Here is a 22,987-nt window from a genome sequence, read left to right as displayed (position 1 = left end):
TTCTGCCATGATAACGTTGAGTGGGACAGCAACACAAATGGGAAGCAAATCATAAGAAAACAAAAAGATAATTACTTGACACGCCTGAGATGCCAACCTGCTGAGTTGATACAATGATGCACTTCACTAACGATAGCTCAAGTCAAGACAGAAAGGCAGGCAGATATGCAGAGTAGAGATTACTGTGATTGAAAATCCTGGATCTTTCATCAGGATATTTTCTACAGTTTTTATGTCGACTTTAGGCCGAGTTGACAATGGAAGTTATAGGCCTACTGCTGTACTGCCCTTTAAGATATCATTTACATTTAAGTCATTTAGCAGACGCTCTTATCCAGAGCGACTTACAAATTGGTGAATTCACCTTCTGACATCCAGTGGAACAGCCACTTTACAATAGTGCATCTAAATCATTAAGGGGGGGGGTGGTGAGAAGGATTACTTATCCTATCCTAGGTATTCCTTGAAGAGGTGGGGTTTCAGGTGTCTCCGGAAGGTGGTGATTGACTCCGATATCTCGGACTTCCATGCCCAAATGTCTTTAGCCGACATGGTGTATCAATGTGTCCATATGGAAAAGGATGGTGCTATTGCATTAGTTGAATTTTAACTTAGATTTTTATAATTTTAATTCCGATTTTTATGACTAACCACAGGAAAGTGTTATTATTGAAATGAAACCGTTCCACGAAAATCAACATTTAAAAATAATCATAACTGGCACCCAGATCGGTAGAATAAATTATACGTTTCCCTAAACTTGAAACTCACAAGGTCTTCATTACGAACACCCATTAACAAAATGTGTGAATGAGCAAGCGTTCGCACACAGGAGGTCCAGTGAAAAAATGCCCGTCCATCTGATTCATTCTGGCACCGGCCCTGCAGAACCCATTGCCCTCTACAGTCGTGAGGTCTGGGGTCCGTTAACCAACCAATAATTCACAAAATGGGACAAAGAACAAATTGAAAGACACTGTATGTAGAATTCTACAAAAAATATCCTTTGTGTACAACATACAAAAAAATATATTAATGCATGTAGAGCAGAATTAGGACGATAACCGCTAATGATCAAAATCCAGAAAACAGCCGTTAAATTCTACAACCACCTAAAAGGAAGCGATTCCCAAACCTTCCATAACAAAAGCCATCACCTACAGAGAGATGAAGCTGGTGCTGGGGCTCTGTTCACAAACACAATAAGACCCACAGAGCCCCATCAACACAATTAGACGGAACCAAATCATAAAACAAAAAGATAATTACTTGACACATTGGAAAGAACTAACCAAAAAACAGAGCAAACTGAAATTATATTTGGCCCTAAACAGAGAGTACACAGTGGGAGAATGCCTGACCACTGTATTTGTATTCATTATGGATCCCCTTTAGTTGCTGCCTCTTCCTAGGGTCCAGCAAAATTAAGGCAGTTATACAATTTTAAAAACATTACAAAACATTCAGAGATTTCACAACACACTGTGTGCCCTCAGGCCCCTACTCCACCACTACCACATATCTTCAAAACCAAATGTTTGAATTGCTTTACAGTCTCCACTATTCCATAAAGTGTATTTATATCGTTTAAAAAAAAATCTGATTCTACTGCTTGCATCAGTGGAATAGAGTTCCATGTTGTCATGGCTCTATGTAGTACCGTGCGCCTCCCATAGTCTGTTCTGGACTTGGGGTCTTACAACAGACTTGGGGACTGTTAAGACACTTCGTGTGGGGTATGCAGGTGTCCGAGCTGTGTGCCAGTAGTTCAAACAGACAGCTCGGTGCCTACAACATGTCAATACAAGTAGTGATTAACTCAAATCTCTCCTCCACTTTGAGCCAGGAGATATTAATAATATGTAATAATATATAATGTTAACTCTCTGTGTACATCCGAGGGCCCCCCCTGCTGCCCTGTTCTGAGCCAATTGTAATTTTCCAAAGTCCCTTCTTGCAGCACCTGACCACACTACTGAACAGTAGTCCAGGTGCGACAAAACTAGGGCCTGTAGGACCTGCCTTGTTGATAGTGCTGTGAAGAAGGTAGAGCAGCGTTTTATTATAGACAGACTTCTCCCCATCTTAGCTACTGTTGTATCAATATATTTTGTCCATGACAGTTTATAATCCATGGTTACACCAAGCAGTTTAGTCACCTCAACTTGCTCAATTTCAACATGATTTATTTCAAGGTTTAGTTGAGGTTTAGGGTTTAGTAAATTATTTGTCTCAAATACAATGCTCTTGGTTTTTTAAATATTTAGGTCTAAATGATTCCTTGCCACCCACTCTGAAACTAACTGCCCCTCTTCGCTAAGTTTTGACATGTATAGTGTCGAGTCATTTACTCAAAGCCAGTGGCATGTCATTAGTAAAGCTTGAAAAAAGCAAGAGGACTAGACAGCTGCCCATGGGAATTGCTGATTCTACCTGGTTTATGTTGGAGAGGCTTCTATTAAAGAACACCCTCTGTGTTCTGTTAGACAGTTAACTCTTCATCCACAATATAGCAGGGGGTGTAAAGCCATAACACAGATGCAGCAGACTATGATCGATAATGTCAAAAGCCGCACTGAAGTCTAACAAAACAGCCCACACAATCATTTTATCATCAATTTCTCAGTCATTTGTGTAAGTGCTGGTAGAATGTCCTTCCCTGATTCAAAATTAAGGAAAGCTTTGACAATGTACAGACTCAGTGAGCAAAGCCACCGTAGGCAGACCTGGCTCTCAAGAGAAGACTGGCTATGTGCCCACAAAATGAGGTGGAAACTGAGCTGCACTTCCTAACCTCCTGCCAAATGTATGACCATATTAAAAGAGACATATTTCCCTCAGATTACACTGAAAAGGGCAACCAGTGAAGCACAAACAACATTGTAAATGTAAACTATACTGAACAAAAAAACAAACGCAACAATTTCTAATATGTTTCTGAGTTACAGTTCATAGAAGGAAATCAGTCAATTGAAGTGCCCCACAAAGGCTTTATTACAAACATAAGTATTCCTCACCCCCCCCCCCCTCCCGCAACCACAAATTGCACCTGTGTAATGATCATGCTGTTTAAATCAGCTTCTTGATTTGAGGATGGATGGATTATCTTAGAAAAGGATAAATGCTCACAAACAGGGAAGTAAACCAATTTGTGCACAACAGTTTAGAGAAATAAGCTTTTTGTGGGTATTAAACATTACTGGGACCATTTATTTCAGCTCATGATACATGGGACCAACACTCCACATGTTTTATATTTTTGTTCAGTATATATGCATTTGTCCATTTTGTACAGTTTTGTACTTCAACTATTTGCACATTGTTACAACACTGTACATAGCATTAATATAACATTTGAAATGTCAATATTCTTTTGAAACTTTGTGAGTGATATGTTTACTGTTAAATAACAAATCAGAAATTCTGTTTATTATCTATTTGAGAGAGAGAGAGAGAAACACATATGAATGACCGGGTAAGAACGCATGGTGAGTGGTGTGATGATGCGTTTTATATCATTTGATAACATCACTGCTGACATGGCCAATTTTTTGGGACCATATCAACAGTTGACTAATGAACAAAATACTAAACGTGTTTTGTTGTTGTAAAGTGATCCTTTAACGTTCATATATATATATATATATATTTGTGAGGGCCTCTACAGTATGAGGGAATGTTAATGTCTGTGTGCTACGGTCTACAGATATTCTCTGGCTTTGAGCATTGCCAAGATTCCACAGAAATAGTGCAAGGCCTTTATATACACACACACACACACACACACACACACACACACACTTCTGAGTGGAAGACTTAATGGAACTTCAGCATTACATCTCTCAAACAGTCTTTAGCAACAAATGTGAACTTGGTTGTGATAAAACACCAGATGCTGGCAGAGCTGCCTTCTAAATATACATTATTTGTACAGCCTTTTCAAAGCCTTGTGCTTAATCAAAAACTCTCGGGTCTACATCCACGACTGGTTTACAAATGTCTGGTTTTAATGTTCTCTAAAAAGGTTGCTTGGTTTTCCAGCTCTGACAATCTGACATGGGCAGCCTACTATGTGTGGCTGCCTACTACCCCCAGGCTACGTAAAACTGGGTGTGTGAATAGAGCAGCCTCCCCACTCACTGCCCTCTCTGGGGTTGTGTGTTGGCCCGGCCAGCTGTGGTTCTCTCCTTCCGTTCAGACGAGTACACCTCGAAACAGACGCTGTAACACTTCTGCTCCGTAGCATGCAGATTATATTTCTGACAGTACAGAGGCTTGATATAGGCTACATATCAGGCTTCTCTACAGAAGCTACTAATGTTAACACTCAAAACAACAGCCCAACATGGTTACTGCAGCAGAGACAGGAAAGTGTGGGAGGTCAGCTGAACTGAAACGTTCACGTCAAGCTTTAGATCATTTGCATTTGACAGCCAGTGTAGGTGGAGCAGCCTAAACTATGTTCATTTCTCACGCACCTCTCACAAAACAAGACAATCGTCATCAAACAAAACAATCGTCAGATAGGAATAATAGAAGTCCTTTGAAATTGGTATAGGACATGGGTAGGGGACCTACCAGGGACAACCAAACCCTGGTCAGAAACGTCACTGTTAAATGATCAGCACTCCTAAAGCAGCAATTACCTACAGTAGGCGAAGCCCAATTTGATAAGATAAAAGCCCAACAGAAAGAATCAGATGAATTTAGTGGTAGGGGAGAGCCCAGTCCAGCAGCTGGAATCAGGTGGCTTTAGTTTACCTTGGGGGGGTCGTAGAGCTCCAGCTGGAACCTCTCTCCTGCCAGGCCCTCTCTGATCTTCCTCACAAGCAGGCGGCAGCGCTGCCAGCGATGCTGTGTGTCCGAGATAGTGTCGTCAACCACCAGGTACTTCAGCTGGCCCTCCTTGCAGCTGCTTGCAGCCTGCGGCCTGCGCTTCCCACTCTGCCTACGGACAAACCTGCTATTCAGCCGTTCTAGGAAGTGGGTGGACGTGGGGGAGGCCGAGGGCGTGGTCTCGTGGGAGGGGTTCCCAGTCAGCGCTGACGACGATAAGGCCATCACTTCCTCCAGCGCCCCACCCATTCCCCTGTCCACCAGCCTGCTGGGCTGCAGGTCCTGAAGGGGCGGGTGCTTCTTAAAGAGACGGCGCACGCTTTTCCTGATCTGGCTGACGGAGAAGTGTGTAACTTCAGCAGCAGTGAAGGAAGTCGAGGTGGGGATGTACCGTTCAGACGCAGGCCGCCCCTCTGACACAGTCACCTCCTCCTGGCTGCGGCTCTGGATGGGAGCTCGAGCTCGTAGCACCGGGTTGGCTGCCGAGCACCAGATGGGGTTCCCCTGCTCCCGGCTCACCGGCACGGGCTCCGTCTTTGGGGCCAGAACGCCAGACCGGCCCGCCTCCCTGTAGTCCAGCGCCTCGGAGGAGGTGGTGATGTGGAGCCGGCCCATCATGGGGGGAGGGGTCGATGCAGGGAGTTCTTTGGCCACCTCACTGTGGAAGTGCTGCTGGAACAGCTCACTGAACTGCTTGGAGAAGCTGTCCGCTGGGACGACATCGTGCACTGGCCACTCCCTGGCAAAGTTCCGGTAGTGGTTGGCTAGTTCTCGGGCCGTGGCAATGGCATGCAACTCGCAGAACTCCCTCCAGCCACGAGGCACTGCAACCAAAGCTGTGGTCGTAGCCTGATGGATAGTGTTACCATTCATTGCAGTAACCAGAACAGCTGAGAATCACTACAAATGAGATGTGTTGGTGGGGGGGAGAGAGAGAGAGATATTATTAAAAAGGAGCAATTTTAATACATTCACTTACATTTGAGATATAACAATTGATACAGACCAAAGGTCTATTTAATTCAACTTAAAACCTTCTACTTTAACAGACACCAAAGACCAAAGTAGGGGAAATGTACCATGTACGACACGCGGACATTCGGAGGAGATTTATCTCCCATAAATCTAATTTCAACAAATCCAATTTGATTACAGGTTAACTAACTGCTGCACTTAATAATGATGTCATATGATTTATTGGGAGATAGGCCAAACACACACTACATCCATCATGAAGAAGATTGCTCTAAATCTGAATTTCAACCAGAGAAAAAGTTAATGTAGAGACCAAATGATTATAGTAGCCTGAGTCAAACTATAAAAGTATATTTCCTGAAGAAAATGTGTTTGATTGCTTGTCTTGAAGTATTTATAGTTGTAGCAAAGTAAGTCTATTTATCACTATGGCCATGGAAATGCATTGAATTTAATGCGAATATGGCTATAGTAGAGACTGTTCTCCCCCAGCGCCTTATTGTTGTTGTTGACTAAATGGAGTGGAGCAGCTTGTTAAAGAAAGATTCTGGACCTATTCTACTGTTCTATTGCACGTGCATTGATGTCTGACGGGGTAAACAGTGGTGGTTGTTTGCAGTGACTCCTTTGTTGGTGTAATATCCCAAACAGATGTGGCAGTTTCACTTTTTATTTTTTTAATCAGTTCAAGCACTGGAGCTTATGGAAGAAAGCAAATAATATTAAGAGTACATGTAAGATTGAGTATTCTTGCTTTGAGCTAGCACCCTAATTAGTGAAAGGTAGTCTACATTGACAAGAACGTCATGCCTCAACTAGACAAATGAGTAAAAAGGCTCAACCCTGGATGATACAGGAGTCTTGACACTTTACTCCTAGAAATATTTACATATCTACCTCAACGACCTCGTACCCCTGCACATCGACTCGATACTCCCAGTGTATACAGCCCTGTTACCGTTACTCATTGTGTATTTATTATGTTTCTATTAGTTCTACATATTGTCTCTGCATTGTTGGCAAAGACCCATAAGTAAGCATTTCACTGTGAGTCTGCATCTATTGTTTACGAAGCATGTGACAAATAACATGTGATTTGATGACGCAAATAGGCCTAACTCTGATAAATTGAATTTGTCTTATGAATAATCAAATGTATTTGTCACATGCTTTGTAAAACAGGTGTAGACTAACAGTGAAATACTTCCTTACCAGTAGACCCTAACCTACATACAATTTTTCCAACTTTGCAGCAACGTGGAAATTATTGTTTAATACACCATGAAAGTACATAATTCCAGCATTGAGTTTTGTTGGTTTTTGAATAATATGTAATATTACAAAACCAAAACGGAGATCTGCCTTGTTCCCTGTTCCGCTGCCTGCTGAGGGTTAGAAACAACAGTAATCCTTGTTACTGGGACCCCACATCTCTGTTGCTCCCCCTCTGTTAATGAGAGCTGAGGCAGGGAGCAGCATGGTGGGGGTAGAGGAGAGCAATAAAAACCTGATTAGATTAAACCCAGATGAGTTTTATACGCTTTACACCGGGAAAAGGCCACATGAATGGAGCCAATATAGTAATGTGAGAGTGAATGAAGGGCAGATTGAGGAAGTTGGCTTCAGCATTTCTCAAATGGATGCTACAACTGGGCACTTCTCCTTATTCAAGAGGAGGGTCTCATGTTAAGGCCTAATGGTGTCAATAAACACACGAGGCTGTTCTCTATGGCCTCTCCCTCACTTGAGATAGAAGACCAAGGCTGATGAAACTCAAAACCTCCACCATACGTGATGTGTTTTTCACACGGTGGACAGAGACGTCACAATGTGTGTCAGAGGCGTTGACAGCATCCAGAAATATTGCATCACCAACCATCAATGTCCCACTACCATTCTTCTCCGCCCCCAAAGCCCCTGTACGCATGCTCCCGCTGGTACTCCCACCCCTGCCGCTGGCCCCCAGATGGCTGTTTCTATCAGTGTAGCCAGCCCAGCCATGACTCAGCAGCCTCCAGCACTGTAAGACACACTTCCTCTCCTTCACTGTGTGCCTGCCTCGCCCTAGGCTGTCTGTCCCCCTGCATTTCCTTTAGGCTCAGCCGTGTGCCGAGTGACACTGCCCTAACCCCTCCAGTGACACTGCCCTAACCCCTCCAGTGACACTGCCCTAACCCCGCCAGTGACACTGCCCTAACCCCGCCAGTGACACTGCCCTAACCCCGCCAGTGACACTGCCCTAACCCCGCCAGTGACACTGCCCTAACCCCGCCAGTGACACTGCCCTAACCCCGCCAGTGACACTGCCCTAACCCCGCCAGTGACACTGCCCTAACCCCTCCAGTGACACTGCCCTAACCCCTCCAGTGACACTGCCCTAACCCCTCCAGTGACACTGCCCTAACCCCTCCAGTGACACTGCCCTAACCCCTCCAGTGACACTGCCCTAACCCTCCAGTGACACTGTCCTAGCCCTCCAGTGACATTGTCTGGCCTACTGGAGGCAGAGCAGCAACACAACCCTCACCTTGTCCTAGTGGAAGCCCTCTAAACAGGGTGGACCTAATTATATCTCATAGGTTAGTATCTGTGCTCACACAATAAACAGTGTTCCTTGTGACCCCCGTTGGGAACGGTGGTTACTTTAGGCCATGGAGGAGACAGAAGATCCCTCCCTCCTCAAGCCTGCTGCAATGGACCCAGTGAAGAGCTCATCCCAGTCAGATGACAAACACTCACCTTGAACCCAGCATGACACAGAGAGAATCCTGACTGTTTTATTAAGGCTGTTTTACGCAAGAGAAAGACATCTACCCTGTACTATTGGCATACATGAACAACTGTCAGAGTAGCCATCCCCTATTACCACACAATAACTTTGGTCCAATCCCAAACAGTGTTGTTGATTCTCTGAATTGCACAGGTTTGGTGTTTGAATGCAAGGTGTTTCTAAGGAAGTACAAAACACTGACAAGCAGGGAACCAAGAGAAGTGGGCATGTAAAAGCCTCATGTGCTTTGGCCTGGCTCTCGGAGGAAGGGAGAGAACCCAGGTGGCAGACTCACTGAGACAAAAGAAAGCTCTAGCGACCAGTGGCACTAAGGCAGCAATCTCAGGAACAGGAAACCCTGCCCTGCCCTGCCCTGGCAACCGTCTCCAACACAAACCGTACCCTACAGTATCCTGGCCTGGAAACTGTGGGAGCCAGCTTTCATTCAGCTCACTACCCTGAGCCAGATAGGAAGCTGAAACACAAAGTGTGTCGGTCAGCTGGCCGTTCCACAGCAACGAGACGGGTCTGTCAGCTGGCCGTTCCACAGCGACGAGCCGGGTCTGTCAGCTGGCCGTTCCACAGCAACGAGACGGGTCTGTCAGCTGGCCGTTCCACAGCAACGAGCCGGGTCTGTCAGCTGGCCGTTCCACAGCAACGAGAGCATATCTGTATAGGCCTGGATGTGTAGGCTGGGATGTTCTGTTTTCTGCGTCAACTTTGTCTATGTGCGTAAAGCAATAATGTATATATATTATGAAAAAGTGGTTGTAAAGTATAGGCTTCTAGTGGGATAAGCCTATATCTCAATGGCAACTGGACCTTTTCTCTACCTCTCTAGGAGCTTATGGGTACTTTACCAAAGTAGTGGATTCCACTTTGGCAGAAGAGGGCCATAATTCCTAACCTTTGTCCACAGTCCTTCAACATGCTTACTCACAACAATGCAAGCTCCACACAACACAATGTGGCTATTCTTATGACTCACTGAAACAACTCAACAATTTCACAGATTTAGAAAATAGAGAATGCAGTAGGGAAGGCCAAGCCAAATTCAGGGAACAAGTAAAGATTTTCCCTGTGTCAGACAGGTAGGGGTGAGAGAGGGAACTGACGGAATTAACAGTTTACTATACAGAAACAATAACATTTCCTAAAGAAAGTGTGTGTGCTTGCTTGTCCTGAAGTATTTATGGTTGTGAAAGTTGTTTAGGTGTTGGCAGCTTTTACTGTTATGGTGTTTAAGGCAAAATTGATAGGCCAATAACAAAAGGTGTGGCGAATAACAAGTGTTTTTGCTTTCAGCAAGCACACTAATAAAAAAAATGCAATAAAAATAAAAGAAATAAGCTGTTCTACAGTACAAAAGCACATTTGGCATGCTTCAGCAAGCACACGCATATCTCGTAGCCTAATGCTATGCTAACAAACACCATGAAAGTTTTAATTTGGGAATGCAGAAGCAAATCTTGTGTGTGTTTGCTAGCTACTTTGTTTACTTTGGTTGGAGGAAGTGGCAAAATCTGAACTGGTGAAGACAGTAGATTTTAGCCCCTCCCTACTACTGAACCATCTGACCTAAGCAGGTACTTTCCGGTTAAATGATTTACCTCAAGTACCCCTTTATTCATCATGAAAACCTAAACATGCCATTTCTCTAGAGAGAAATCAAATCATTCATGAGAAAAACCAAGTCAAGAAGTATGTGGGACGCTGGGCTGAAGGGAGTTGTTTAACCTAGTTCAGCGCGGAAACGTGATAACTACAACGACCATAATCTATTGCGCCTGCTCTTTCCGGCTCGGACAGAGATGGATGCACTTCTACACCTGCTACGTAGATGCACACAGAATGCACGCAGCCCGCGAACCGCATTAGAGAGAAGAAAGTACACAACCACAAGAGAGAGGGATAGAGACAGTTCATGAAAGTATGCCGTATCTACTTTGAAGAACTAGTAAAATGATTGCCAGACAGCTCTGCAGCATACTTCAGCAGGTGAGTTAAATAGGATGACCAAAGACAGTACAGTATGGGGAGAACAGAGACAACGTTGTCTGGCTGACTGCTGCTGCCTGAGCAGAAATGAGAGGATGACTTTGAAGGAATGAAAAATAATAAAGTAATATACACAACTGAAATATTGTACCATTCATAGAAATGTCCTAGTGATGTCTACCTGACAGAGACGATGGAATATTGTTTTGGCAATTGAATGTTCACTATTTTGGGCTATGAAATTTCCATTCAAAAATCTATAAAAAAATAATTTGAATGTAATTATTTCATAATGCATTTAATGATACAATTATTTATCAAACCGAGTGGAGAATGAAAGAGGACACCTCCCACGCCTCATAAAAGACACGCCCTGGGGCACGGATGGTTGGAGGCCATTGGAGTGGACTCAGCCCTGGTGGTTGGAGGCCATTGGAGTGGACTCAGCCCTGGTGGTTGGAGGCCATTAAAGTGGACTCAGCCCTGGCGCACGGATGGTTGGAGGCTATTGGAGTGGACTCAGCCCTGGGGCACGCAGGGATGGAGGTCATTGGAGTGGGCTCAGTACTACCAGACAAACAAGTTACTTCACTCCTCACGCAAATTAAATCAGTCACTCACCAAGTAAGCTACACGGTCATATGCCAAGAAACAGGCCAAGAGCCAACTCTTATCAGAACTCAAACAGAGTAGTCAGCATACGTCAAACCAGGGGTTCCCTATCCATCTGTTAGGCTACTGGTCCAAGGAACCACTAGTTGAGCAATTCTTACAAGAAGAGGGGAAGGCAGTAATCAGATGAGTAAAGTATTTTGCTCAACTATTTTGAACTGGAATAAATGCTGCACTTATTACCAATGACCGACACAATTCCAGTCAAAGTAGAAGATGGTCAGAAATACTGTAGCCTACCATGACCATATCCAACCCCATTTGTTGTCACCATCATGTTTCCAAGTGGTTTTCAAACTTTTTGACCCACGACCCCCCAAAAGGAATGATACAAAGCTTGCAAACATGCTCGCATAATCCCTGTGCAAATGTAGCCTGTTATTACAGCCATAAACATCTAGGCTACAGAAATAAACTGTGTTTTACACCTGCATTTAGAGCTGAAAGTCATTCATGTTAGCAGCCAATATCAGCTTGGGATACGGTGCCTTCAGAAAGTATTCATACCCCTTGACTTATTTCACTTGTTGTGTTACAGCCTGAATTCAAAATTGATTTTTTTTAAATAACCTCACCCATCTATAAAATCATGGTAAACATTATTACTGAACATAGTGATTCCATGCAACTTATGTGACTTGTTTAACCAAATGTGTACTCCTGAACTTAAGGCTAACAAATGGGTTGAATACTTAGACTCAAGACATTTCATTTTTTAAATAAAAATTGTAAAATGTCTACACAGACGTAATTCCACTTCGACATTATGGGGTATTGTGTGTAAGCCAGTGATAAAAATATAAATACAATTTAATCCATTTTAAATTTAGGCTGTAACATAAGAAAATGTGTAAAAGTAATTAAGAATACTTTCTGAAGGCACTGTATATCATGTCATCTCTCTGGAGTCCAGAGCAAGAAAAGTCACACGGCCAACTTGTAGAGGAGAAAAGCACGTTCTGTCTGCACCGCGTCATGTCTTTGGAAGGCAGCCTGCCTGCAGAGTGACAGCCAGGTAGTTCTTCCTCACAAATATCATCCAATAATATTGAAGGCGGTGCGATGTTCCGGCTGCTTATCTATAGCCAGTAGCCACCCAAGCTAGGCCTATCTGAAATGTAAAAATGATCAATCAAATCGCCAGGTAGCCTATTGCTCTGGCTAAGACGAGTCAGTAGTAGATGGCTCTGGCTAAGATGAGTCAGTAGTAGATGGCTCTGGCTAAGACGAGTCAGTAGTAGATGGCTCTGGCTAAGACGAGTCAGTAGTAGATGGCTCTGGCTAAGACGAGTCAGTAGTAGATGGCTCTGGCTAAGACGAGTCAGTAGTAGATTGCTCTGGCTCAGACAAGTCAGTAGTAGATGGCTCTGGCTCAGACGAGTCAGTAGTAGATTGCTCTGGCTAAGACGAGTCAGTAGTAGATGGCTCTGGCTAAGATGAGTCAGTAGTAGATTGCTCTGGCTAAAATGAGTCAGTAGTAGATTGCTCTGGCTAAGATGAGTCAGTAGTAGATTGCTAAACTGTATTTTATATGGGTGATAAACGTAGACCTACTCTGTTTTTGGCAGGCAAAAATGGGAGAAAATGAAACAAGTTATTTCTGGTCAATAATCTGGATATGCGCACTTGCCTTTGTGCACCAATGCAGGACTGGTCTTTGGTCAACAATCAAGACGCACAACTGTTTGGTTCTGAAGCATAGATGATAATTTAAGGACGATTTGAGGGCAGTGGGTTGAACAACAATGCTAAAGAATGTATTTTAAAATATATATCATTTTGGGGGAAATTGAACAGCCACTGAAAAGGGCACTTTAGAGACTGGAAGGGTAATGGGACAGGTAGAGAGCCCTGTCTGTGCACATGCCTGCTCTCACTCCCCCTCACTGTCTGAGCTATGTTTGAGAGTTCTTACTTCCGCTTCTCCACTCCACTTCCTGTAGGCTGCTGACTCTTGATAACCCCCACCAAACATACACAAAATCTTTCAATGATTCTGTCTTTTATCAATTGAAGTTCCTCATATTTTCAAAGCATGAACCTCCAAGCTCATTCACAATGAGTAGAGAGCCCCAACACTCAAGTGAACCACAACAGCACTGCATGTAGGCTACACTACCTACTTATAGGCCTACAATCAATATCCACTTACAAAAACAAACAAGTCTCTCATTACTGTTTCCATAGACACACAAAGACCCCCCCCCCCACCTCAACACATGGGTTCCAACATAGTACACAGGCACACACAAATCATAGTCTTCTCTCTTGCCATGCATGTGTACAGTAGTAAATAAAATAGATGATCTACGAGGAAGATTAAACTACCAATGGGACATTCAAAACTGTAATATCTTATGCTTCACGGAGACGTGGCTGAACGATGTCATTATCAACATACAGCTGGCTGGTTATACGGTGTACCAGCAGGATAGAACAGTGGCGTCTGGTAAGACAAGGAGTGGCGTACTATGTATTTTTGTAAATAACAGCTGGTGCATGATATCTAAGGAAGACTCGAGGTTTTGCTTTCCCGAGGTTGAGTATCTCATGATAAGCTGTAGACCACACTATCTGTATTTTGTAGCTGTTTTACATACCACCACAGTCAGAAGCTGGCACTAAGACAGCATTAAATGAGCTGTATTCCGCCATAAGCCAACAAGAAAACGCTCACCCAGAGATGGCACTCCTAGTGGCCGGGGACTTTAATGCAGGGAAACTTAAATCCGTTTGACCAAATTTCTATCAGCATGTTCAATGTACATCCAGAGGGAAAAAAAGTTCTGGACCACCTTTACTCCACACACAGAGCTGTATACAAAGCTCTTCCTCACTCTCCATTTGGCAAATCTGACCATAATTCTATCCTCCCGATTCCTGCTTACAAGCAAAAATTAATGCAGGAAGCACCAGTGACTAGATTAATAAAAAGGTGGTCAGATTAATCAAATGCTAAGCTACAGGACTGTTTTGCTATCACAGACTGGAATATGTCCCGGGATTCCTCCGATGGCATTGAGTAGTACACCACATCAGTCACTGGCTTCATCAATAAGTGCATTGATGATGTCATCCCCACAGTGACCATACATACTAGAAGTTGACCGATTCATTGGAATGGCCGAATAATTAGGGCCGATTTCAAGTTTTCATAATCTGAAATCTGTATTTTTTGGCGCCGATTTTTTGTTGTTTTTATTTACCTTTATTTAACTAAGCAAGTCAGTTAACTAAGCAAGTCAGTTAAGAACACATTCTTATTTTCAATGACGGCCTAGGAAAGGTGGGTTAACTGCCTCGTTCAGGGGAAGAACGACAGATTATCACCTTGTCAGCTCGGGGGATCCAATCTTGCAACAGTTAACTAGTTAACTAGTCCAACGCAATAACAACCTGCCTCTCTCTCGTTGCACAAGGAGACTGCCTGTTACGCGAATGCAGTAAGCCAAGGTAGGTTGCTAGCTAGCATTAAACTTATAAAAAACAATCAATCATAATCACTAGTTAACTAAACATGGTTGATGATATTACTAGATATTATCTAGCGTGTCCTGCGTTGCATATAATCTGACTGAGCATACAAGCATACAGGTATCTAAGTATCTGACTGAGCGGTGGTAGGCAGAAGCAGGAGCGTAAACATTCATTCAGACAGCACTTTCGTGCGTTTTGCCAGCAGCTCTACGTTGTGCGTCAAGCATTGCGCTGTTTATGACTTCAAGCCTATCAACTCCCGAGATGAGGCTGGTGAAACCGGAGTGAAATGGCTAGCTAGTTAGCTCGCGCTAATAGCGTTTCAACCGTCACTCGCTCTGAGCCTGTGGTTGTTTCCCTTGCTCTGCATGGGTAACGCTGCTTCGATGGTGGCTGTTGTCGTTGTGTTGCTGGTTCGAGCGACAAGAGGGACGGAAGCTATACTGTTACACAGGCAATACGAAAGTGCTTATAAGAACATGCAATAGTCATAGGTTAATGAAATACAAATGGTATAGATGGAAATAGTCATATAATTCCTATAATAACTACAACCTAAAACTTCTTACATGGGAATATTGAAGACTCATGTTAAAAGGAACCACCAGCTTTCAAATGTTCTCATGTTCTGAGCAAGGAACTGAAACGTTAACTTTCTTACATAGCACATATTGCACTTTTACTTTCTTCTCCAACACGTTGTTTTTGCATTATTTAAACCAAATTGAACATGTTTCATTATTTACTTGAGGCTAAATTGATTTTATTGATGTATTATATTAAGTTAAAATAAGTGTTCATTCAGTGTTGTTGTAATTGTCATTATTACAAATAAATTGTTTTAAAAAATCTGCCGAATAATCGGTATCGGCCTTTTTGGTCCTCCAATAATCGGTATCGGCGTTGAAAAATCATAATCGGTCGACCTCTAATACATACCACAACCAGAAGCCATGGATTACAGGCAGCATCCGCACTGAGCTAAAGGCTAGAGCTGCCGCTTTCAAGGAGCGGGACTCTAACCCGGAAGCTTATAAGAAATCGCACTATTCCCTCCGACGAACCATCAAACCTGCAAAGCGTCAATATGGGCCCAAGATCGAATCATACTACATGCTATGACGCTTGTCGGATGTGGCAGGGCTTGAAAACCATTACAGACTACAAAGTGTAGCACAGCCGAGAACTGCCCAGTGACCCGAGCCTACCAGATGAGCTAAACTATTTCTATGCACGCGTCGAGGAACACACTGAAACATGCATTAGAGCACCAACTGTTCCGGAAGACTGTGTGATTACGCTCTCCGCAGCCGATGTGAGTAAGACCTTTAAACAGGTCAACATTCACAAGGCCGCAGGGCCAGACTGATTATCAGGACGTGTACTCCGAGTACGCGCTGACCAACTGGCAAGTGTCTTCACTGACATTTTCAACCACTCCCTGTCAGAGTCTGTAATACCAACACGTTTTAAGCAGATCACCATAGTGTCTCTGCCCAAGAACACTAAGGTAACCTGCCTAAATGACTACCGACCAGTAGCATTCACGTCTGTAGCCATGAAGTGCGTTGAAAGGCTGGTCATGGCTCACATCAACACCATTATCCCAGAAACCCTAGACCCACTCCAATTTGCATACCGCCTCAACAGATACACAGAAGATGCAATCTCTATTGCACTCCACACTGCCCTTTCCCACCTGGAAAAAAGGAACACCTATGTGAGAAAGCTGTAGTCAATGAATAGCACAGGGTTCAACACCATAGTGCCCTCAAAGCTCGTCAATAAGCTAAGGACCCTGAGACTAAACACCTCTGTCTGCAACTGGATCCTGGACTTCCTGACAGGCCACCCCCAGGTGGTAAGGGTAGGTAACAACACATCTGCCACACTGATCCTCAACACGGGGGCCCCTCAGGGGTACGTGCTCAGTCCCCTCCTGTACTCTCTGTTCACTCGTGACTGGACGGCCAGGCACAACTCCAACACCATCATTAGGTTTGCTGATGACAACAGTGGTAGGATGATCACCGACAACGACGAGACAGCCTATAGGGAGGAGGTCAGAGACATGGTGGTGTGGTGCCAGGACAACAATCCCCCCCTCAACGTGATCAAGACAAAGAGGATGATTGTGGACTACAGGAAAAGACAGAGCATGCCCCATTCTCATCGACGAGGCTGCAGTGGAGAAGGTCGAGAGCTTCAAGTTCCTTGGTGTCCACATCACCAACAAACTAACATGGTCCAAGCACACCAAGACAGTCGTGAAGAGAGCAACACAAAACCTATTCCCCCTCAGGAGACTGAAAAGATTTAGCATGGGCCCTCAGATCCTCAAACAATTCAACAGCTGCACCATCGAGATCATCCTGACTGGTTGCATCACTGCCTGGTATGGCAACTGCTCGGCCTCCGAACGCAAGGCAGTACATAAGGTAGTGTGAATGGCCCAGTACATCACTGGGCCCAAGCTTCCTGCCATCCAGGACCTCTATACCAGGCGGTGTCAGAGGAACGCCCTAAAAATTGTCAAAGACTCCAGCCACCCTAGTCATAGACAGTTCTCTCTGCTACCGCATGGCAAGCAGTACTGGAGTGCCCCCTCTACACCGCTGACACTCTGTTGTTATCATCTATGCATAGTCATTGTAATAACTCTACCTACATATGACCTCAACTAACCGGGTCCCCCATGCACATTGACTCTGTACCCCCGTCTAGCTATTGTCATTTTACTGCCGTCTAGCCGTCAAGTCAGTGAGGCCTCAAGACACCACAAAGAAAACCTCCCTAGGCATCTGTCAATTAGGCCTAAAGACACCACAAAGCAAACCTCCCTAGGCATCTGTCAATTAGGCCTAAAGACACCACAAAGCAAACCTCCCTAGGCATCTGTCAATTAGGCCTAAAGACACCACAAAGCAAACCTGCTAGGCATCTGTCAATTAGGCCTAAAGACACCACAAAGCAAACCTCTGTCTGTCAATTAAGCCTAAAGACACCACAAAGCGTCTGTCAATTAGGCCTAAAGACACCACAAAGCAAACCTCCCTAGGCATCTGTCAATTAGGCCTAAAGACACCACAAAGCAAACCTCCCTAGGCATCTGTCAATTAGGCCTAAAGACACCACATAGCAAACCTCCCTAGCTGTCTGCCGGTGAGCAGCACTCATCTCAAACACACAGGGCTCGAGAGAGGGTTTGCATATCACCAACTCAGATCACAACACACTCTTCCCCTGTGGGAGGGGTCCAAACTTACTGTGAGGGTGTGGAGTTCAGCCTCTCTCTCTCTCTATTTGTTTCATGACCTTCAAGTACCAGGGCGCAACACAAGCATTCCTTTGAGGTAGAAGACAGCCTTACATTAAAACTAGCTTAGGCCCTAATAAGAGGGGCCGGTCACTGTGGTCAGCAACATACTAGGCAGCAGTGCCTCTAGGCTGAGAAACACTGATCTACACTTACATTACTGTAGGGCCGATGAGGGTCAGAGCTCGTGCACCAGTGAAATCTATGGAAATCTTGTTAATGCTTAATGGAACGGAAAGCATAGTTGGTGATAACATCTCTTTAAAAGGACATGTATTCATGCATGGCAGAAGCTGATCCATGTGTGCTTACGGCCTTAAAAGTTTCAGAGTCTGCAAAGGGCTTGAGATGTGAAAAGCACCAGGAATAGACAAGCATACATGTAGGCATGCAAGAAACATCATAGCCTAACAACATGCAACTAGAACACATACAAACCTGCACACGTGGCAGGTTTAGAACAGAGGTGAACATAGTGATACAGTTCCTTTTGCCCTTCAAGAGACTTTAAAGAAGTCCTTTCATCACTTCATCTCACCAGACGCACACCTCTACTTTGAAGAGAAAAACATAGGATTTGTTTTGTGTATAAAAGCTGGGTTCAGGCAGACGAGCACGCTCTGACACACCTCTTAGGCCTTTAGGTTTGATGAGATAATTATTGTTTTGATTTAAGTCTATAACAAAGGAATTGTGCAACAGCACCAGCTTCCCCAATTGTTCCTCTCTTCTGCATCCTGTAATCATGTGTACGACTGATGTTTACATGCGAGTCACCCACAACAGAGCTCATCAGAACGCCATTTATTCTGCCGATTGAGCTTGTGTACACATTTCAAACATAAGGCTATAGCAAGTAGTTTTGGGAACCAGCATAGGTAAGAACAAAAAAATTCCCAAACAGGTTTTTGTGAGCTGGTACCAAAATCCACCAATACAGTCATACTGTAAATGATGGTGACATAACTGAACATTCTGCAAAAGATAGGCCTACGTATTGATGTCACATTCTCCTAAAACCATGCACACCGCTCTTCAACTTTCTAGGCTTTTTTGCTCCTATTTGGTATAGCCTGGAAGTTTTAAAAAAACGGCCCTCTGATTTGTACACATTTGTTGTCGGAATTGTCAGAATCATTGGCCTTATGCAAAACGAATTTGAATGAATTTGTCAGGCATTGGACTACCTTCAACCAACCAGAAAACCAAATATTTTTTGTGCTGTTCGTGCCATCATTATATTACCAAACTTTATATCTGCACTGTTCTTCAAGTAAATGTGTTTCTATTAACAATTTCACTGGAAATTGTTAAACATAGACCTTGTGCATAGAGTTGTATGGTTTGTTTAACTTTGCAATTATTGATTTTTGTTTGACATTTTAAAGTGACAGATCCGAGTCTCAGCATCACTCCGTTACCATGGAATTGCCCAAAATCCAAACCCTAACATTTTGGGGTTCAGGCTGAGGCTGGTTTTACACCCCACCAAGCATTCACCTTAGTAAACATCACTGACACTTGCATAAATAAATGCAGTTTGAAGTGCAGTCACAAAGCGGTTTGAGGAGACTCTACAGAGTAGGCTACTTCTAGTGAAGGGAAAATCCAGCCGAAGCTCGCCCATAGTTCTTGGAAGGACACTGATAGCCAGTCCAAGGGATATTCAGGATGGATTCCAAGTCTCTGATCTTTGTGTGTGCCCCCCAAGCAGCAAGTGACATATTTTAAGAAATTGTAAAACAACCACAATCTGAGAAACCAAAGGACAAGTACAGGCTACTTTGTGCTGACTACTGCTCGGTTATCTTCAGTAGAGTTGCATAATGTTGCTAGAAGGGGCCCACATTCAGGAAGGCAACATCTTGTACAGCATACAGACATGTACTAGAACACATGCGTGTCTGACAAGAAAGAATCTACCGGGTTTATAATTCCATGTCTATCTGCAATGTTCACTCACTAATGCCAACCAGGTGTTCAAAACAATACCAATTCCATATACTGAAAGATTTACTGTTTCTGAACGCAGCCCTATGTCATTCAGTAGGCAAACGTTTCAGATATACATTATTTCAACATGTCGGAGGCATGTTAGTTTTACATAACACTTAATTAACGTTACACAACGTTAACTTGCTGAACAGGTCACAGGTGTGTGACAGTAAAAACAGTAATACATCGCCATTCACAAAGTTTGGCAATTTTAACTAAATCCCGTTTGTGGTCTGACGTGGTTGTCTTCCTGAGAATATCTTTGCTAGTTATCAAATGTTTTGCAAGAAACTACCCAAAGAATTGGCAAACCAGTAATTAAGTCACGTCGGGGATGGAGAGGACGGCCCTTTAAATTTAATCCAGAAATGTACACATTTCTACAGTGGCTAGCTAAACACAGTTGGACTTCATGATAAAACTTTACCAAAATTAGCTACTATGTGTGGACAATTAACTACAAGCAAGCTATCTGATTTTTAACGACACTTAGTCCAACGATTGGCGCTCTGTTTTGAGCACTTCGGAAACAAGACCAAATTTGACACAAGACTCTTTTGACAATAGGCTATACTCACGTTCTCTGTTATCTTGGTTGTGCACCCATAGCACGACGACATACCAAAAACGTGGACGTAGCATAACCCATATGCGTTGTGAAACATTTATAATAACTAAAACAAACTTCGGTACATAATAATAATACATAAATACTTAGAATGTACCTGCAAGCCCAAAAGCCCGTTGCTTTCTCTCGCATGTTGAATGTGTTTTCAGGAACGAAACTGACTGGTGTGAAGCCAGCAGCATTGGCGAGATCGAGGTCGTTAGTTCCGGGTGACGTTTTAGAAAAACCTTCACAATAAAAGTACGGAACTAAAGGAAAGAAAAAAGCACGAACATGACGTCGGTGAATAAAATTAATGAAGCCAGAGGTCTCAACGACACATTTCGGAAAGTATTATGAATTATTAGATACTACTGCACTGTTGGAGCTAGGAACACAATCATTCCACTACACCCGCAATAACATCAGCAAAATATGTGTATGTGACCAAAACAATTGTATTTTATTGTATTGCAGGAAATGATGACTGACAATGTTATGTAGCCTAAGTAAAATACTTATTTTACTATTGCATAATCAATATCTAACCTCAAAGAGAATCAAAATGATGTCTGTGTCAAGCCCATGGAACAATTCAGGGCAGATAATCTGGGAAAGAATTTGCAGTTTTAAAGCCAATTTTCTGAAATTCTAAACATTTTGCCAAAGCCATGTTCATATGCTGTCTGAGTGACTCAAACATCAGCACAAAATCAATGAGGGCCCGCTGGAGGTTGGGGACCATGGGCACACGGTCCTGCAGAAAACTCATAGCATGGCATAGGTTTGACAGTGGGGTATTGTATAACTTCTAAACAAAACCTCTATCATCGATTTATGGCACAGACATCTGACTTCAATAATTTTCATGGCTAGTCATGGCTCATCCTATATAACTACTTTTCTCTTCATATAGTATCCATACTGTCTATACATACCATTATATATATTCTGGACTCTGACATTGCTCTTTCTGATATTTCTTAATTTCTTTATTTTTTACTTTTGCATTAATTGTGTAGTATTGTTTTGTATTGCTAGGTATTACTGCACTGTTGGAGCTAGAAACACAAGCATTTCACTGCACCTGTGATAATAACTGCAAATCTCTGTATGTGACCAATAAACTTTGATTTGATTTAGAATTTATTTCTACAGAAGTCAAAAAAATGTTTTATTTAATCCTGCAGAACAAGCTAAACTTGCACATCCTCCAAAACGATTACCAACTGTTGGTATTGAATGAAAGTTGAAAAATATTTTGGGTGTATATATAATGATAAATGAGAATCTAACATAAACTACTCCAATATTAAGGCCTTTGTTTTATTGTATGCCTTTAATTCGCGGGACTTATATTTTGAAAGGATCTTGCAGAAATCGTAGCATGTTTGTTGCCAGAAGCTGTTGGTTGGCTTTGCTGGCTTCACACAGATGAAACTCTACGCGGAAAAAAGTTTTGTCTTCATCATTTCCGCTGTCAAAATTGCCGCGGTCGAGTGCATGTTGATGTTGCACATCAAGTTGACGATAGCCTAAGCATTTAATATAACTTTTATTATTAAAGGACCTGATAAAACCCCGAGTTTATTTCGTATTGATATATTGGGGAAAAACAAGTGAGATGTACAATAATAAAGTTACAAAAATTATTCAATGCTGTAAGATACGCAGTTATTTGAATTCGTATTTAGACAACAGTGTTAATTAAGACTAGTGTTAAAAAGTCAGAATCACCTTTATTCGTCAACCATTTACTTGGTGATACGGTGCTGCTTAGTGATAGACAACATTTAAAGACAGAATACAGACAGCAGAATTTAAACAAAGTTTACATAGATATTGGTTGAAACTCAGTGTTAAATTAAAATCTCCCTATCATCATATCTAAGCCAATATCACACCAATCTGGATTTTAAAAATTCGCAAGCAACTTGGAGGTATTCAAAACACTCTCCTCGTGAGCCGTCTGTCCATTACTAAGATTCACATACCGGAATTCTTAACAGTGTCATTAGCGATTGAGTTTTACGATTTCTTGCACCTACCTAGCTCAAATTCTAGACTTCAGATGAGAACGACGACACTACAGCGTCCATAAAGTGATCGTTGGAATTTAAAAAAGCCCAGATTTACTAAATGTATAGGTGCAAGAGTTTTTTATTAAATATATAATTTATAGCTCTCACATGCTACCTTTTTGTGACAAAGCTAACGTCTTTTTCCGATGAAACGCATAGTTCTAACACAGGTTTGGTTGCTTGGCAACGACACAGCTGCACCATGCTGCCAGTTGTAAGAAGTCTATGCGAACAAACCTAGACTATTGTATATAGCTAGC

The 22,987-nt window shown here is 43.0% G+C and overlaps 1 protein-coding gene across 2 annotated transcripts in view; it reads right to left on the bottom strand.

Annotated features, from left to right (window-relative positions):
* The window catches only part of LOC135517763 (SH2B adapter protein 3-like), a 59,975-nt gene extending 39,135 nt beyond the window's left edge, over positions 1 to 20,840 (bottom strand). The window contains exons 1-2 of one of the 2 annotated variants that reach the window (XM_064942391.1): positions 20,765 to 20,840; positions 4,762 to 5,736 (exon numbers count right to left, since the gene is read on the bottom strand). In XM_064942391.1, coding sequence (XP_064798463.1) covers positions 4,762 to 5,709 — 948 coding nt within the window. In that variant the 5' untranslated portion in view covers positions 5,710 to 5,736; positions 20,765 to 20,840. Of the gene's footprint in view, positions 1 to 4,761; positions 5,737 to 20,617 lie in introns of both variants that reach the window. The other variant, XM_064942479.1, reaches the window with a different exon arrangement.
* Positions 20,841 to 22,987: the final 2,147 nt, after the last annotated feature.

The sequence above is a fragment of the Oncorhynchus masou genome, chromosome 1 (assembly GCF_036934945.1).
Source record: "Oncorhynchus masou masou isolate Uvic2021 chromosome 1, UVic_Omas_1.1, whole genome shotgun sequence".
In the NCBI taxonomy this organism is placed as follows: domain Eukaryota; kingdom Metazoa; phylum Chordata; class Actinopteri; order Salmoniformes; family Salmonidae; genus Oncorhynchus; species Oncorhynchus masou.
This window is presented reverse-complemented; position numbering and strand designations above follow the sequence as displayed.